The sequence below is a fragment of the Culex pipiens genome, chromosome 1 (genome assembly GCF_016801865.2).
Source record: "Culex pipiens pallens isolate TS chromosome 1, TS_CPP_V2, whole genome shotgun sequence".
In the NCBI taxonomy this organism is placed as follows: domain Eukaryota; kingdom Metazoa; phylum Arthropoda; class Insecta; order Diptera; family Culicidae; genus Culex; species Culex pipiens.
In genome coordinates, this window is record NC_068937.1 from 124,731,657 (window position 1) to 124,751,386 (window position 19,730).

A 19,730-nucleotide genomic window follows, 5' to 3' on the forward strand; every position below is an offset into this window, starting at 1 on the left:
TGTAAAAAGTGACAGTTCGTCTCTTTTTAGTTTGACATTGACCAACCAACGGGCTACAAACTAAAAAAGTGTCAAACTAAAAAGTGACCAACCACCGGGGGTTGAGTGTATTGTTGCATGTGCAGCATGCTCAAAGATACGCGCAAATCAGCCTGAAAATGATCGCCGCACTTTGACCAAATGCACCCTGTCAAAGCTCAGAGCCGTAATGTTGAACTTACTTATTTTTAGATATACCATGGTAAACTTAACAGCAACTTCACAGAAAGTTTAACTCCATGTTGCAGATTTGACAGCTCGATAGCATCGCACAAATTTATCGGCACATGCCACCCTGACATTTTGTAAAACATTTCACCGAAATTGCTTATGAAATATGTGACGAACAAAAATCCTCCAGAGTTGTCAGTCAGTGTTTTGTTTTTGTTGTTGTTATCGGTTCGAACCGTTTTGAATAGAGTTATCTACGTGCGCATGTATTGCGTGTACGTACACGAAAAAGATTGAGGTTAAATTTTGTACCGTCCAGCAAAACAAATGGCGTGCTAGCGTCGGTGCTAATGTGCGTGAGAGTGGGCTTAGATAACTATAGTTGCCAGAACAATTTAAATGTGGCTGGTTAAAACAAGAGAGCATTGGGTAACTCTTTGGTTGAAAAGTGAGGTCCAGACTCTTATTGCACACTTTGCACCAAATTCTCCCCCTGTGCAAATCATAACTGCACACAAAATATTTGCACACTGAAAATCATACTCCTTCTCCCCCCCGCTCGCCTAGAATGGTGCGTGTGTCGACTGAGCTTTGTTGCTTTAGACCACTTTAGATCAGTTTCAAACTAGGGTGTGTGTCTTAGATAGTTTTTTTTCTGCTGTAGTTTGAGGTGTGCACTTTGTTGGAGAGCTTTTCACAACTTGCACGATTGTCTAAAAATCTCTGAAATCCGCAATAAAAGTGTAAAAAATTAACCATTGCTGGACTTAATCAATTCTAGAGTTTTTTTTTAAAAGGTCCTATAAGCTATTGTCTTTCATATGTTTATAGGACCAATTAAAAAAAAACTTTAAAATTGCTAAAACCATTAAATTTTTACCCCGGGTGTGCCATTTTGTATTGCGGATTTCAGAGATTTTTAGACAATCGTGCAAGTTGTGAAAAGCTCTCCAACAAAGTGCACACCTCAAACTACAGCAGAAAAAAAACTATCTAAGACACACACCCTAGTTTGAAACTGATCTAAAGTGGTCTAAAGCAACAAAGCTCAGTCGACACACGCACCATTCTAGGCGAGCGGGGGGGAGAAGGAGTATGATTTTCAGTGTGCAAATATTTTGTGTGCAGTTATGATTTGCACAGGGGGAGAATTTGGTGCAAAGTGTGCAATATGGACATTTCAAAAAAAGCCCAATCTAAAAGCAGCGTTGCGTATTGAGTTATCTACGTGCGTATGTATTGCGTGTACGTACACGAAAAAGATTGAGGTTAAATTTTGTACCCGCCAGCAAAACAAATGGGGTGCTAGTGTGTGTGAGATCGGGCTTAGATAGCTCTATACCAACTTTTATGGAAACAGACAATAACATCATGTTGAGGTTAAGTCGCGCTCACACTCGTTTTGACAGCTGAAAGAGTCCGTCATACCTCCTAAAATCGATTCACCTTGGTGCGAACCGCAAAAAGCCAAAATGGCGGAGCTTGGCAAAAACCAGAGACGCGTCCTGCTGTGTGCGATCGGCGGAATTTGAGTGAAATACGGCCGTTTTGTGTGCGAAACCGGGCCGGAAGTGCGGCCCAACGCGAGCGGAACACGGTCCCGATCGAGGTGCGGTAAAATTTGCCCGCCGGCTGCCGGAAAAGGGCTCTCTTCTGTGCGCGGTTGCAGTTTTTCGGTTCGTTTCTTGGTTTCTCGTTTTTTTTGTTGGCTGGTCTTTCGCTACACACCGACACAGAGGAAAAAAAAGTGGGGGCAAAGGCAGAAGTGCTCTGGTGTGCGTGTGTGTGTATGTGTGCTCCCTCGCCCTCAACCCGCGGCTGGGAGAAAGTGCACGGAAACTACTTCCGGGGGTTGTTCCGGTTTGGACAAGTGCAACTGCACTTTGCTAAACGTAGGTCTGTCGCCCTAAACGCCTACTGCAAGTAACAAATTTTCCGATTTTTCCTTATTGGTTCTTCCGATTGATTACTCTCCAAAACAAATAACACAAAAATAATCATTATTGAAAGCAGTGTTGGAAAAAGTAGTGTAATAAATTGGCCCACACAACGACCCCGCGCGCGCACACACATGCGAAAAAAAAGCCCAAAAGAAGAAGAAAGCAAAGCAGTCAAAATTCACACAACAAACAGAGAGAGGAAACAAAAGTCTTAAAAAAAGCAAGTGCGCGTGAGTGAGAAAGCAGCGAAAAATTTATCATTGATAACAAAAAGTAAATAACATAACAAAGTATAATAATCAAAATATTGTCACCTGCCAAAGTGTGAAAAAGAGAGAGAGAGAAAAGCAAGCGGTGCACGCCAGAAGGAGACGAAAGAAAAACAAAACAAGCACACTACTAAACAGAGAAGAAGCGCGCTGGTAGTAGTCGCCGTCGTCGCCTGCTGAGACCGCCGTCGTCAGCTGTGTTTATATGTGTGTTCTGTATGTGTCGTGTACGTTTGTGTGTGTGTGTGATGGTGTGTAAAGGAAAGTTTTCCCTTCGCGGCTTCTACGATCAAAAGTAAAAGAAGTAAAAAGGAAAAGTGTTTGCAATTTCAGTAGTGAGAAAAGCTTTCCTAGTAGCTTGTTTTAAGTTATCCACACACCAACACACAGTCAACACACTTGCAAAGTGATTGGAAAAGTGGTAGCAGCGGGGGGAAGAAGAGGAGGAGGAAGAGCTGGGGGGAAGTCGACAGCTTTCCTCTGAGCAGCAGCAGCGGCGGCAACAACAAGCGCGTGGCCACTATGACAACAAACATGTACCGGGTCGGAGGTGAGTTTTACCTGTTTTTATGGGTTTCCGGAAGTCATTTGCAACGGTCCAAGGGGCCCGCCAAGTCGGGGTTGGGACTTTTTGAGGAACTTGCTATTAACTGTCCTATGTATTGTTTTACTGTCATATTGAACAAATTCTATATTTTTGTACTGCATTTTTTATTGTTTTTTTTTATTTGATAACATATTTTGAAGTTTTTAAACTCTTTATGTAATATCGTGCCAAACATTTATTTAAAAATAAAGGAATTAAAGAATTTATGAATTGAGGAATTAAAAAATTTAAGAGTTCTATGATTCAAGAATGTAGAAATGTATTAATTCTCGGATTAGTTTTCAAAAAGCCGTAAGAGCCATTGGTAAACAAAGTCCTTTTTGCATCGGTATTCGACCTAGGGGAAATTCTCGTATGTTTGGCAGGTTAAGCACTCGCTCCTAACTCCATCCAATTTGCTGATTTTCACTATTTAAACAACTAATTTTGCAAAACTTTTGATATAAACTTGCTTGTTCACTTCTCATTGAGCTATTTATCACTCGATTTCAGTTGAAAACGCTTTTAATTAGCTTTAATTGAATGTCAAAGTTCTGACCTGCCAACATTAGAGGCACGCTGGATTTAGATGCTGTTCCCCTACTTTCGAAAAACCAATATCAATAATGCTCGAGATTGTTCATCTTCACGTCCTTTAAGTGTCCAAAACTAAAAATTAATGAAATTTTGTTTCATTTTCGAGAAAAACGAAAAGTAGTGTCAAAGGTCACGGTGGCTCTTACGGCTTTTTGAAAACTCACCCGAGAATTGAAGAATTTGAAAATTTAAAATGATCTAGAAACAATCAAAAAATAACAACTGGCGCTTAGGCCCTTTAAAAACTAACCCGGTTTTTGCAGGTAGTAGAAATTCTTGTATGTTTGGCAGGATAATCACTCGCTTCTAACTCCATCCAATTTGCTGATTTTTAACAACTGATTTTGCAAAACTTTTGATAGAAACTTGCCTGCTCACTTTGAGCTATTTATCACTCGATTTCAGTTGAAAACGCTTTTTATGAGCTGTAATTGAACGTCAAACTGCTGACATGGATCATTAAAGGCACGATGGAGTTAGATGCTATTCCCCTAATTACAAGCAAAAAAGGTGCTGGTAATTATGTTACATATGGAGCCTAACATTTCAAAAGGGCACATAACTTTTGTAAACAATAGTGTATCCCTTTCACTCGAATGACAGTTTACATAAGGTGTGAAAGGGACACACTATTATCTAAAAAAGTTATGTGCCCTAATGAAATGGCAAGCACGATATGAACAGGTGCTTTGCACAAAGGGACCATCTATAAACCACGTGGACACTTTTTTTTCGAAATCTCAGAAACAAAAGTTTTTTTTGTACGATACAAAATTTCAACCTACAAATCCGGATTTTTTTTTAAAAGGACCAATAAACTATTGTCTTTTATATGTTTATAGGACCTTATAAAAAAAACTCTAAAAATGTTTTCTAATATTAGTTTATGCAACAAGTTGCAAAAAGAGGATTTTTTCAGCACGAGTCGTACGTTTATCCAACGAGGTTCACCGAGTTGGATAAATACGAAGAGTGCTGAAAAAACAAGTTTTGCAACGAGTTCCATACAACATTTTTTGCAATTCCGAAAAACACCCATTGAGTGAAATTTTAAGTAAAATTTTCATGTATTTTGTCAATAAATCGTTTTAAACAAAAAAATGTTGAAAAGTGTTACTTTTCGAAACAAGTGCTGAAAAGTTCAACTTTTCAGCACCCATTTAAGTGCTGAAAAGTAGAACTTTTCAGCATTTTTTTTGAAAAGTGTTGCTATTCGATTCAAGAATGACAGGAAAAGTAAGTAGTTTCACGACGGAATTGCAAAAACATAAATTTATATACTCATAACTATTGATAGGGTTGCCAGATCTTCAATTTTTTGGGCTCGATGAAAAGGTTTTTTTTCAAATACGCATTCAACAATGGGTCGCATGATTAATCCGGGCATAATTTTCATTAAAATTTCTGAGATTCGACTTCCAAAAAGTGTATAAATAACACTTATGTGATCATAACTATTGATAGGGTTCTTCAATCTTTTGGACGCGTTGGAAAGGTCTTTTCAATACCTTTCTAGAAATGTATAACATGACGTGCTTTCTTACAAAAAATTCCGTGTTACAATCTTCCGGAACAAAATGGTTTTTTTAGCATAACTTTTGAAGTACTTAACTAATACTTGCGGCTTTTGAATAAAGACTTATGGGAACCCAAGACGAATCGAATGAGATTAAAACGGTCAAAATCCGATCAGCCAGTTCGGAAATAATCGAGTGACAATGTTGTCCACATTCCTACACACACCCACACAGACATTTGCTCAGATTTTGATTCTGAGTTTTTTTTTTTGTTTTTTTTTTTATTATTTCTAAGAGGGAAAAGCCTTTTCGAGCTGAGTTTGATTTCCATACTCTCTCTCTCTCGGGCAGGCACAAAACCTCATAATCTCTTTTTTTCATTTCATTGTACATAGGTTTACTTAGGCTATTACATATTTTTCTTACTTGTAAACTATTATTAGTCGATATGTATAAGTGAAAGTGGGTCTAGGAGGTCAAATTTAGAAGTTCATTTTTCGATTGATTTTATAGCCTTTCCTCAGTAAGGCGAGGAAGACAAAAAATTACAAAGTTCTTCGTCAAAATTAGAGTATTTGTCCCTATTTTGGGCCTACTAAGCAGATCAATTTGATGTATTCTCTAAGGCTGCTATAGGCAGCTTAGCTTATACATGGATAGGTTGATTTTTTATTGCCAAACTGCCCATGTTCGCATAAATGTCCCATATGCAAAAAACGCATTTAAAGTTTGTCCCATACATAAGGCTACGTGTTAAGTTTTCGCGAAAAAACTGGATTTCATCCTTATTTCTAGAACAAAGTACTGGGTGTTGTAGGCTTTTCTCAAAGAGCACACGATTTTGAACCAAACTACATCAATTACTCAAAAACGATGAAAATGCATATGGGACATTTTTGCGATCAAGGGGAATAAAGCTCCTACAAATATTTTTTTTTACAAAACACCTTGTGTCGCTCTATAAGCCCGAATGACTAATACATTTTTTGTCCCTATTTTGGGTCTATTGCTCCTAGGTTCCGACCTTCAGTGTACCCACTTTCGACGTATAGTGCACTCCCATAAATTAGATCGACAAATCATGCTTGAAGAAAAAGTTGAAGTTTTCAGCGGCGGTGTTTTTTTTCGCACTCTTCGGCAAAGTTGTTCCCTGGAACACAAAATATGAGCTCATAAGGTTTTTGAAAAATGCAAAAATCGTTTAGAGGCTTAAATCTGGCATACGCACCGATTTTACATGTGAGCAATTCTCTACGAAATCGGTCTTTTTTCTTCAATTTTATTTTTTGTATTTTTTAATCCGGCTGAAACTTTTTTGGTGCCTTCGGTATGCCCAAAGAAGCCATTTTGCATCATTAGTTTGTCCATATAATTTTCCATACAAATTTGGCAGCTGTCCATACAAAAATGATGTATGAAAATTCAAAAATCTGTATCTTTTGAAGGAAATTTTTGATCGATTTGGTGTCTTCGGCAAAGTTGTAGGTATGGATACGGACTACTCTGGAAAAAAATGATACACGGTAAAAAAAATTGGTGATTTTTTTATTCAACTTTTTATCACTAAAACTTGATTTGCAAAAAAACACTATTTTTATTTTTTTTTTTTTATATGTTTTAGAGGACATAAAATGCCAACTTTTCAGAAATTTGCAGGTTGTGCAAAAAATCATTGAGCGAGTTATGAATTTTTGAATCAATACTGATTTTTTAAAAAAATCGAAAAATCGGTCGAAAAAATTTTTTAGCTTCATTTTTCGATGTAAAATCGAATTTGCAATCAAAAAGTTCTTTAGTGAAATTTTGATAAAGTGCACCGTTTTCATGTTAAATCCATTTTTAGGTGACTTTTTTGAAAATAGTCGCAGTTTTTCATTTTTAAAAAATAGTGCACATGTATGCCCACTTTTGAAAAAAATATTTTTGAAATGCTGAGAAAATTCTCTATATTTTGCTTCTTCGGACTTTGTTGATTTGACCTTTATTTGCTGAGATATTGCAATGCAAAGGTTTAAAAACAGGAAAATTGATGTTTTCTAAGTCTCACCCAAACAGCCCACCATTTTTCAATGTCGATATCTCAGCAACTAATGGTCCGATTTTCAATGTTAATATATGAAACATTTGTAAAATTTTCCGATCTTTTCGAAAACAATTTGTTCAAAATTTTCAAATCAAGCCTAACATTTCAAAAGGGCTACACATTCAATATTACGCCCTTTTAAAATGTTAGTCTTGAATATTGTTTTCGAAAAGATCGGAAAATTTTACAAATGTTTCATATATTAACATTGAAAATCGGACCATTAGTTGCTGAGATATCGACATTGAAAAATGGTGGGCTGTTTGGGTTAGACTTAGAAAACATCAATTTTCCTGTTTTTAAACCTTTGCATTGCAATATCTAAGCAACTAAAAGTCGTATCAACAAAGTCTGAAGAAGCAAAATATAGAGAATTTTCTCAGCTTTTCAAAAATATTTTTTTCAAAAGTGGGCAAACATGTGCACTATTTTTTAAAAATGAAAAACTGCGACTATTTTCAAAAAAGTCACCTAAAAATGGATTTAACATGAAAACGGTGCACTTTATCAAAATTTCACTAAAGAACTTTTTGATTGCAAATTCAATTTTACATCGAAAAATGAAGTTGAAAAATTTTTTCGACCAATTTTTCGATTTTTTTTAAAAATCAGTATTGATTCAAAAATTCATAACTCGCTCAATGATTTTTTGCACAACCTGGAAATTTCTGAAAAGTTGGCATTTTATGTCCTCTAAAACATATAAAAAAATAAAAAAAAATAAAAATAGTGTTTTTTTGCAAATCAAGTTTTAGTGATAAAAAGTTAAATAAAAAAATCACAAATTTTTTTTACCGTGTATTATTTTTTTCCAGTATAGTCCGTATCCATACCTACAACTTTGCCGAAGACACCAAATCGATCAAAAATTTCCTTCAAAAAATACAGATTTTTGAATTTTCATACATCATTTTTGTATGGACAGCTGCCAAATTTGTATGGAAAATTATATGGACAAACTAATGATGCAAAATGGCTTCTTTGGGCATACCAAAGGCACCAAAAAAGTTTTAGCCGGATTAAAAAATACAAAAAAAATCGAATGACCGAAATCCTAGAGAACTGCTCATGTTAAATCCCATTTAAAGTTCAAAGTAAAAACGTCAGGTCCTGTCGCAACCAATCAAGCTCATATTTTGTTTTCGTTTTCAGTTTACTTAGCGGATCATTCCCTGAATTGCCCGCAAAATGGATCAGTTTTGTTACATCCTATTATTTATACTTTTTCTAAGGCCGGGTCTAAGATATTTTGATAGAAATGAAGTTGGATGGGTAATCAGTAGATCTACCTTATAACCCTATCAAAAGTTATGAGAACTTAACGGTGTACATCAACCAGAGCTTTTGCACCCAGATTTGTGTTACAGACATTTTAGTATCTTCAAAACTACGGGTACAAACGAAATATTTTTTTTATTCATCCCCTTAAGTACTATCCACAAAGTAATTTACAACAAAGTTTGAAAATTTTTACAATCACGTTGTTGCAGGATTGGGTCCGTAAGTTTGACAATTTTGGAGTAAGAAGACAACAACTTCCTTCGTTGCGGTGCACCCTTAAGTGTTATTTATACACTCTCAGAAATTTTGATGAAAATTATGTCCGGATCCGGATCCGGATTGGGGGGAAACATTAAAAGATTTCAACAAAATTGGCATTAGTTGGTTATGTATAGCCAAAATCATAAATAATTCCCAAAAAGTGCGCAAAACTTTCAATTTCACCAGACGCGCAACCACTCCTGGAAAACGTTGCAGTTATATAAACTCCACTAATAAGCCGGCAGCTGCTCGTGATGTTATCGTTTCGCGATTGAACCATGAACTAGATTTGTGTGATTCACCTTAGCATAATAACTTACATTCGAAGGACTTTTGGACTCGGTCGAATCCTTCCGTAAACCTTCCACAAACCACTTCCAATCTCGATCCAAACTGGTCACCGCAATAACCAGCTTCACGTGCTGTTGCGTCCTCCATTCATCAGTGGGGAAGAAGCACATGAAGAAGAAGCAGACGAAAAGTGTCATCCATTTTAAATCTGACCTGGGCGAACAGCGACGACTTTACGGCCGAGCGGCGGCAACAACGCGAGAAGCATCGAGATGATGATAACCTGGTCCGCATGTGTGTGTGTGCGAGCACGTGTGCGCCTGTATTGGTTGGTTGCGAACAAAGGCCGGGATCGGGCGGTTCGGATGGGCCGACTAACTGTTTAGTTTGATTTACTTGCGCATAAACTATCTTTTTTTCTTCTTCTTTCTGGTGGCTATTAAGGGGGGGACTGGGTTTTGATGGTGGCAACCTGAGGGAACTTCTTCAAATGGTGCATGATTAGTAGCCTAATCTCTCTGCACACGGAGTTGACTTGTCTTGAACAGTACTGACTTAATCCACGCAGGTTGCGAAAGATAGTAGTACCCAGTAAAGCAGTGATCGTTGACTTTGCCTTTGTACTGATTTGGGACAAATCGCAGATTGCAAATATCCACAACTGAGGACGTGCTATATTTAGCACAGAAACGATTGCAAACATGACGATGGTGTGTGGGGTATTCCTTCTTAATTCAAGTCTTGTCGCGTACTAGTTACGTCTTAGGCATTGTGACATCGCACTTGATTTGTTCTTTTCGTTGAGACATGATGAGATACTAGTTTCGTTAAAATAATTAAAGAACACACATTTTGTTATCCAGCTCTAAGTTGACTTAATTACAGCTAAAAACATCGCAATTAAGTCGATCACTTCCGGTGTGACATTCGCTGGCGTTAGCTGGCGTTGCGCCCCGGATTATCGGTGGTGTGAAAGCAAATGATGTCACTGTATTTGCATTACACACGGCACACGTAGGTTTGTGTGGGCAGTAGTGCACTCACAGTGTGTCATATATGTTGATTTCTTATCAATTTAATATACCAGTATCGCGTTTACTACTAGTTGAATAATGTATGCTTGTGTGTAACGAATAATCAAAAGTTTTCTGTGTTTCGTGGAGATCCCCATATTCAGCTTTCCATGATTTATGTTCTACATTTTTGTTGTGTGCCATTCTTCACTTTGATTTACTCAAACTAAGATTAAAGACATTTTTGAAACCTTACAAATCTTTTTGAATCCAAATTAGGGTATATGTCCCTATTTTGGACCTACTATGCAAAGCGTCAACATATTTCGCATTGTTTTCAGGAACGGTCTAACTAATTTGGCTCGTTTCAGGATTGTTTTGACCCTTAATTTATGCTTAACAAAGTGTACTATTGAAATTTGGAAATAATTTAACCATTTCATTGAAATAAGCATTTCAAGTAAAACATTTTTTGGATGCTTTTTGGACTTATTGAATGTATTTTGAAGACATCGCTGAACCTATTTTGGACCTACACTCTGATTGGTTGAAATTTGGACAACTCGAATTGCGGCGTGCGGCGGCAACACGCACACTTACAGAAACTCGGTTTGATAAACCAAAGGGCCTATCCACGATTATAATTTGGAAAATATTTATTCCAGAAATTAAATAATTATGATAAAACAATGGATTTGAATTTGAAAACATGTTTTAATTATATTGAATGGAAACTCACGCATCTTTAGCAGGTCTCTGTCCTATTTACAATTTGCGTATTCTTACGACCTAATTGTTCAAGCATTAGAACATAAAAGACAACCCGTTATTAGTCGCAATAAAAACACCTTAACTTAAAATGAAATGAATGACAGAGGTACATACACAATACATAACAAGTTACAATGAAAAAAGGTTCTAAATTTTACGCAGAGCTTAAGTTCAAATATTATTAAACAATCAAGAAATTTTAAAGAGAGATAATAGCTTGTAACTTGGTGTGAAACTTTCTCATCTGTCATGTTAAACTTTACAGTTGCTTGACAAAAAGTTTAACTACATGTTGCACTTTTAAAAACAATGTAATATTTGAAAAAATCTTTGTTTGAATACCAGGGTGCCTTTGATAGTCATAGTTTGTTTTGTTAAAAGCAGATTTGAGGTGTTCAAACATTATTTTTACTTCGAACTTACCATCACTTAGGTTGCTGATATAATTTTTAAGAAAATCGTTTATGTCAATATTTAGTTAACTAAGTTTATAAGCTTTTTAACCTTATACATACAAGTTTTAGGTAAAATTGTTAAAAGTTCAGAACTTTGCCTAAAATTCGTTGAAACTAGTTTTGTTTATTAAATTATAGATTTATATTACCTGGTTACGGTGTTCGCTTTGTAAGCGAATGGTTCTGGGTTCGATTCCCATCTGCTCCCAACGAGAAAGTTAAGAACACATTAATTTGAAATGATGAATATGAACGAAAAATCAAAGTTGCTCGAGGTGGGGTTCGATCCCCCGTCCTTTGGATTGGTAAGCAAAAATGCTAACCACTAGGCCATGACGACTTGGTGAGCGTGGACTGGAATTAGGAATACTGTTACAGAGAGCGAGTTGTGGCGCTATAACCACGGCAAATAGTGTCCAGGGCATTCGTGGAAATACAATGTCCCATCCCAGAGGGTCCCGGAGTACCAAACCTTCTTAGCATGGTGCTCCCAACGAATACAACCAAAAATCTCGGAGCGTATGGTGGTGTGTCCCCACGCTTCTTCCTCCCCTGTCGATTCAGAATTGTGTTGTTGTTCGAACACTCAGTGCTCAAACTCAACCCAATTACGAGTCATCTCTGCGATACGGCTTTATTAGGGAGCGGCCGTGGCTGACTGGTTACGGTGTTCGCTTTGTAAGCGAATGGTTCTGGGTTCGATTCCCATCTGCTCCCAACGAGAAAGTTAAGAACACATAAATTTGAAATGATGAATATGAACGAAAAATCATAGTCGCTCGAGGCGGGGTTCGATCCCCCGTCCTTTGGATTGGTAAGCAAAAATGCTAACCACTAGGCCATGACGACTTGGTGAGCGTGGACTGGAATAAGGAATACTGTTACAGAGAGCGAGTTGTGGCGCTATAACCACGGCAAATAGTGTCCAGAGCATTCGTGGAAATACAATGTCCCATCCCAGAGGGTCCCGGAGCACCAAACCTTCTTAGCATGGTGCTCCCAACGAATACAACCAAAAATCTCGGAGCGTATGGTGGTGTGTCCCCACGCTTCTTCCTCCCCTGTCGATTCAGAATTGTGTTGTTGTTCGAACACTCAGTGCTCAAACTCAACCCAATTACGAGTCATCTCTGCGATACGGCTTTACGCAGTAGGCCTGGCCGCTTTAACGCTTGTGATGTATCAATGCATTCTAATGCAATGGTGCACTACAAATGTTAATAAATGACAAGAAGAGTGCTAGGCGTCATCTAACCTAAGGCACTCTCCAGGATCCCTTCGAAAGATTGGCTGCGCTAGGGTCTGATTAGATTAGATTAGATTAGATTAAATTATAGATTTATATTACATGTTTAACTGAATTCAAAGAATGAATCAAAAGTCTTCACATTTTATATGAAATTTGTTTTACTGAAAATGCCTTTAAATTAGGAGATTTTTTTAAATTATGTTTCAAAAACAAATAATATTTAATAAGACTTATTACTCACAAACTTATTTTACCTTTTCCTAGTAGAAGATTGTCCGAAGAATCCGAAAATGCATTCCGTTTTATGATTCAAAATTATGTTCATTGAGAGAATCATGACACTTTGAGAAGATTAAAATAATGCTATTTATCAACATTTTCCTGATTATTGTTAACTAACTTTTTAAACTTTAAAAAATTTCATGAAAAGTTCTTCATGAGGCACTTTGAGCACTTATCTACCACGGTCAGTATGATTCCATACCATTCCGTACGTATTTAATTTGTACTCTTCATTTTGCGGAAAAATCTCAAACCTATCAAAGTCACCCAGATTTACGGTTATTTAGATATGTCTCAAATCATAAAATTCATAAAGTTAACCTCGCACCTCTTTTGCTATTTTTTTTTTCGATTTTTTTTATTTTTCTAGCTGGTTCAATTGTGTTTCTAACATGATTGACGCCGTAATTTTTTTTCCATATGAATATTTCTCTGATTAGTTTGCAATACGTCGTAACAGCATTCACGATCTCCGACACTTATTTGATTTTTTTTTCTCTGAATCAAACCAAATTTTGTTTGTTTTCCAGTAAAGAGCATTTAGAAGTTGTGCAGATGACAATTCAAAGCATTTTTTATTTATAATTCGTAAATTGATCGAGAACTGATCGAAAAGTTGATTTGTTTACAACTAGCGCATAGGATCTTTTTAAAACAAACTCAAGTTTTTTTTAAATTTAATTCATACGACTTTTTCAAAAACCACTCGTAAGCAATGTTGACAGCTCCTGTCACGGTGACAGCTGACGAATGAACTAGACCCTTTAGGTTTTTCAATCATTTCCCCTTCAATTCCAACAGGGTAGCCAGTTTGCATTTTTTGAAGCAAAAATTAAAAATATATGCAGCTTAATTGGTGATAATGATGTTAAGACAAAAATAAATCAACATCAGTTTAAATTTTGGGATACTTTGCAATCGGTCCTAGCAATCATCTAAATCTCTATCATCAATTTGCATTTTTAATCGTTTAAAAAACATTTTTTCATTGTTTCTGTTAATCATTTGCTTTTTTAAGCTTAGATTTCTTTCAAATAATTATAGTAAAGGAATGCAGTTCAAAATATTAAATAAAAAAATTCAATTAATTTCAATGAAATATCGAAATAAATTGATAAACAAAACTGGCAACACCTTGTTAAACATGTGTTTGTGATAGCCTTGAACTGACGGCAAAGTAGCTCCAAAAACTGATCCAACGCGGCTGATTTGAAAAAATATTTTGAAATGAGTTTTTTTTCGATAATAGAATAGTTATTTCAATGGTTTAGTGACGAAAAACATAAAAGAATTAGATAGACAACCATTACATTGCTCGGAAACCAGACGAAATTGCTTGGTGTCAGTGCAAAACAGAAAAAATCATCGAGGTGTCGCGAGCCAAATCTGATAAGCAACGAGGCTGGAATATTTGGACCTAATCGATGTGCTAGGAAAATGGTAGGAAATACGAATGGCATTGGAAAAAGTGGCTGAAAAAGCGGAAATAATCAAAAATGTTAACATTTTTGGAAGAGGTAAGCTACAAAACGATCCTGCTTACACTTTCTGTTGGTTGGATTCAGTGAATTCGTACTTCAAAAGCCTGAACTACCTCGATTAATAAAAATAGGTCCAAAATAGGGTCATATACCCTACCTGATATTTCCAAAAAAGTCGACAATCGAACATAGATAATAAAGAACGTGCTATATTTGACTTGAAATGAGCGAAACTTACTTGAGGATACCGTGGAGATTTTCCCTCATCCTCTTAAAAAAGATAGCTCAATTGATCTTTTTATTCCGCTTAAAATTTGCATTACTCTTTGCATTAAGCACTCAAAATCTAACTCTCCACGAGATGCTTCTTTCTCCACTAGAGTCAAAAACAAATTCGGTGGCTCCTCTTAAAACAAATCTCCACGCACACACTTCCACCACTTCAACCGGGGCACACTCTAGCAGTGTAGTCTCTCTCTCTAGTGTGAGAAAAAGACTCATTAAAGAAAGGAAGAAAAAAAAAACTCATCCTCATCTTGATTGCTTTTCCCAAGGTCAACAACTTTCGGCTCTCGGGGTCTCTGGGCTGCCGCCATCGACAGTGGCTTACAAACGAAGCAAAAAAAAAATCCAAACTTTGTGTGTGTGAGTGCGTGTGCGCCCAGCAAATCGGACGTTTTCTTCCTCTTTTTTATACGAATCCTTGCCTTCCTTTGAAAACCTTTCCTCGCTGAGTTTGCAATCCGTCTTCTTGGCGGATCTGGTTCTAAATTCTAGCGAGGAAGACGCCGAACTTTGGCTTAGGAAATTTTTCGTAGCAGATGAGTTCCTGTTTTGGACCTACGCTGCATAATTTTTCAAGATACGGATTCTTTGAGCCCAACATTGCCCAACTCACCCTAACCAACGTGGTTTTGGCCGTTGCAGTCAGCGCGCTTTCTCCGATGCCACGGTATTTGCCAATTTTGGTCCGTTTGGTCGTCGTCTCCCCCCTTTTTCGAGAGCAGGAGGGACAGGAGTCTCCCGCAGCGCGCGTTCAAGACGACCGACAGTCAGACTCTACTACAACAAGAATGAACGAATAAAAAATCGATACCGCATGTGCTGCACCGTCGTCGTCGTTGGTTGTGTGTCGTCGGTCTATCCGTGGTAGGGAACGACGTTCGGGAGATGGAGAAAGAGACCTACAACTAGCAGTATCGGTTCCCGGATGCTGGCGAACATTCGGATGTTGTACAAGTTCACTGAACCGAGAATTAAATTTTGGATTTTTTTTTGTAAATAAAAAAAAACAATTTAACAATTTGATTCCACTTTTGATTAAAAATAAACGATATGGAACATTTATGCTAATGCAAACAGTTGAGTGTAACTAAAATTACTTTTATTTTTTGCTTGCATTCAGGAGCTGTTTCCGGTGGGCAAACTTAGCTCAAATACTTTATGTGAGCTTGATTGGGCATAACAAGAGCTGGCTTTTGAATTTTAAGTGAGGCTTAACACGTAAAATGAAATTACTTTAAAACTATTTTTACTAATACGACATTTTTCAACTACCAGCCGCAGACCAGATCTTTGATATAATTTTAAGACAAATTTCAAGTTTTTGTCCATATAAATACAAGCATTTAATGATTTTTTTGAAATTTTTCTTGCTTAATAACACAATAATATGATATATAATTTGAACAAATTTTATACTTTAGTTAAATAAAAAAGAATCACAACACTTTTTTTTGTATTTTGATATCCACGTAAACGCAGCAGGATCCAGATAAAAAGTGCCCCGATTGGCATGGTGGTTCCTTGGTCAAAATAAAGAGTTCCGTTTATTTGTTTGGCGAGTAGGTTGGTCCTATCCGAAAAAGAGTGGTCCAAATAATAGAGTTTTTTTTCACGATATTCGCCACGTTTCAAAAGAAAGGAGTTGTATTGTTAATTTGATTTTTGTTAACCGCGGTGGATTTTCTTGAAATAATTCGAACTGTCAAAAATCCACCAAAATGATTACACAAAAAACTGTGCTAGAAGCAAAGCATTAAGAAAATCTACCGCGGTTAACCAAAATCAAATTAACAATACAACTAGGTGCCTAGCTGTTCGTTCAATTAAAATACACTCCAAAACATTTTAAAAACATAGCTAAAACACTTTTAAGGATGTTTTATGTAACATATCCAAAAATGGTGAATGTCCGTTATAACAGGATTATAAGAAAAATACCGGAATTTGGTTCATTGAACATAAAGCACCATGCGTCTACAGCAAAATTAACCGGGAACTCATTTCGATGGAGAAACATGGTACCGTAAACCGGGGTGACATTGAAAGGATTTCAATTTATTTTTGGAATATTTTCCAACTGGCAAGGTTTTTCTCAAGACTATTTTTTTAAACATGTACTGGGGTATACACAGCAAAAAATCCGATGGTATAGTCGCATGCAAAAGCATGCCCATCACCGTTGTGAGCAAAAGCATGGTATTGATCCAGACAATTTCAAAGCGGCGAGATAGCCGAGAGAGTTGGGGCGCGGACTTGGTAATCTGGATATGACTCTCACCAGATTGTTATTTTTGGGGTGTGCAAAATATATTTTTTTCTTCCGTACATGCTTTTTGTGTACACGTATTCTCATACAATATTACATGCTTTTGCTCACAAAGGTGATGTGCATGCTTTTGCATGCGATTTTACACAGAAATTTTTTACTGTGTAGGTCACACAAATTCCATGCAATATTTTTGAAAAAAAAAGTTTTTTAATTGTGTTTGAAAAAAATAGTTCCGTTGAAAATTTCCTATTTTGAATTCCGGGGTGACATTGATAGTCATAGTTTTTCATGTTAAAATCAGATTAAAGGTGTTCAAATTTTATGTTGACGTCAAATGTACCATGAATAAGGTTGCTTATCCGCTGTAAATACTTTTAGCTTTAAAAAAAATTTAATTACAAAAACCGACTCGGTCCTAACCAGGTCACAGTACCGAAAAGGACCCAATAAAAATAATTTTATGAAATAAATAAATAAGGTTGCTTATGTAGTTTGTTTATGTTTATGTTTAGTTAACTAGGTTTATAAGCTTTTTAACACAATACATATACATTTTAGGTAAAATTGTTAAAAAGTCAGAATTTTGCCTAAAATTTGTTAAAACTAGTTATGTTTATAAAATTATTGATTCATGTTGCATATTAAATTGAATTCGAAGCACGAATCAAAAGTTTTCACATTTTATATCAAATTTGTCCTACTGAAAATGCTTACATATTTGGAGATTTTATTTAATTATGTTTCAAAAACACATCATATTAATTATTTATTAACTTATTTCACATTCTCCTTGCGCAAAATTGTCCAAAGAATCCAAAAATGTATCCGTTTTGCGATTCGAAATCATGTTAATTGAGAAAATCATGACACTTTGAGAATATAAAAATAATGCTATTTATCAACGTTTTCTAACTACCTTTTTACTAACTTATCAACGTTTTCTAACTACCTTTAACTAACTTTTTAAACTTTTCATAATTTTATGAAAACTTCTTCTAGAAGTACTTTGAACACTTCTCTACCAAGGTCAGCTTGATTCCATACCATTTCGTACGTATCATATTTGTACTCTTCATTTTGCGGAAAAATCTCAAACCAATCAAAGTCACCCCGGCTATCAAAGTAACCCCGTTTTACGGTACTTTTAGTTCGATTGATATACTGAAATCTGATTTTTTTTTCAATAATGCTATCTCAGATTCCTATTTATGGATATTCACCACTTTTGGACATGGAAATGGCTTACATGAACAATAATAGAATCATAATTTCAGCTGTGGCTGTAAGCTCATTGGTCCGGAGACCTTCAATTCAGCAAACAATGTTTTCATTTGATCTGTAAATGTATTCAGGTAACCTGCATTTAGCCTTAATATTGACGAGCTAAAATTGGTTCAGCCGTTTCGGAGATATTAAATTTTGAAAACTGTGGTTTTTGTTGAAAATCTTTTAAAAATGTCATTCAAAGGAGCTCAACATAATTCGGCTATGATTCGGCTTCTAGCCAATTTGGTAACTGATACGGCCTATAATCCAGTAATCTCCACGCTAATCCGATCATGGCTAAAATGGGATAGCTTCTGAAATCAGATGGACCTATAGGTGACCCTCAGTTTTTGTTTTGGTTAACAAACTCTCGCCGGTTTGATATCGCACTGTGATTTGCGTTGTTCCGGTTGGAGTGGACAATTGGATTTTATTGAGTGCCAATAATCCCTTGAGGGCTGCCAAATTCATCCGAATTACAAAGGCCCTAGCATCATCACGCGTAGAACATCTCGGTAATCCGAATCAATAACCCAACACGTCTTCCTCGGCAGTCGTCGTCTGGGCGATGCAGAGACCTTGTGCCACCACAACCTCTTCGTCAAGTATCAATTAGCAGCCGGCTGAGTGCGTGTTAGTTGTATTACCCACAATGCTGCTTCTTCTTCTTCTCGGACCTGTGCGACTTTTGTCCAGCCCAGACTTGCCAACATTTTAATAAGCCCTTCCCTACTTATTATCGAGCGCGCGCGTAATCTAGATAATCGATGCCCGGGTCTCGGTCTTCTCCCTCACACACTATATCTTGTAGTAGTTCGTTGGCCATTACCAGTTCAGCAGTTGACCACCGCGTCCAGCGTGTATACGTATGTGTGTGTGTGCTTCGTTGGTGTGTGTATGAGTAGATGAGATGGTTATCAGTCCTCTTCCTCATTTGTCTCTCGCGCGCGCTTGGCTAGTTCGACTCACTAAAAAGCTCTCGGTGGCTTCGGCCAGACGAACGAACGGACGGTGGTCATTATTAGACAACGCCGCGCCAATATGTTGTTCGGGGGGATTGGGAGTCTGGATCTGTTTGAAGTTAGATTGAGTGAGGGTTGAAGGTCTCCGGAAGAAGTGATTACAGTCGTTATTTGAATTCTATGTTCAGCTTTAGCCAATCAATTATCTTCAAAGAACCACTCTAACATCGTCGTAACTCCCAGTGCCGGAAATCCTTCAGAAAAAAACCCAACTCCCTCCTCCTAACCCAAGTACCCGAATATTTAATCAATATTTTAGCACAATAAACAAATATTTATTTGCTTTCTCTCACGCCCCCTCTCACCACCTTCTCGGAGGTCGATCCACCACTTGGCTGACGACCACGAGGCGCGTCATATCCGCCAAGAATCAAGGTCTACAACGGGTTGGTTGGGGGTGGCCCATTGCGTTAGGCCACGCACACACACACCCTCACTTTCCACCACCACAACCGCACACCACTTTGCAGGATTCACATGCAAATTTTGCCTTCTCCGTGTGGGCTAATGGGTGTGGATGTGTTTGTGACCAGTCTGGCGGTGTGTCGATGTGAGTGAATGCGTTATAGCTAACCCCTCGTCCCTCCCCGTAACTGTGCGGT

General features: G+C 37.1%; 1 protein-coding gene across 3 annotated transcripts in view; it reads left to right on the forward strand.

The window, feature by feature from the left end:
* The first annotated feature begins 1,662 nt into the window (after positions 1-1,662).
* The window catches only part of LOC120414291 (metastasis-associated protein MTA1), a 93,367-nt gene continuing 75,299 nt past the window's right edge, over positions 1,663-19,730 (forward strand). Inside the window, exons 1-2 of one of the 3 annotated variants that reach the window (XM_039575423.2) lie at positions 1,663-1,886; positions 2,224-2,969. In XM_039575423.2, coding sequence (XP_039431357.1) covers positions 2,942-2,969 — 28 coding nt within the window. In that variant the 5' untranslated portion in view covers positions 1,663-1,886; positions 2,224-2,941. The remainder of the gene's footprint in view (positions 1,887-2,223; positions 2,970-19,730) is intronic. The other 2 variants (XM_039575424.2, XM_039575426.2) reach the window with 2 other exon arrangements.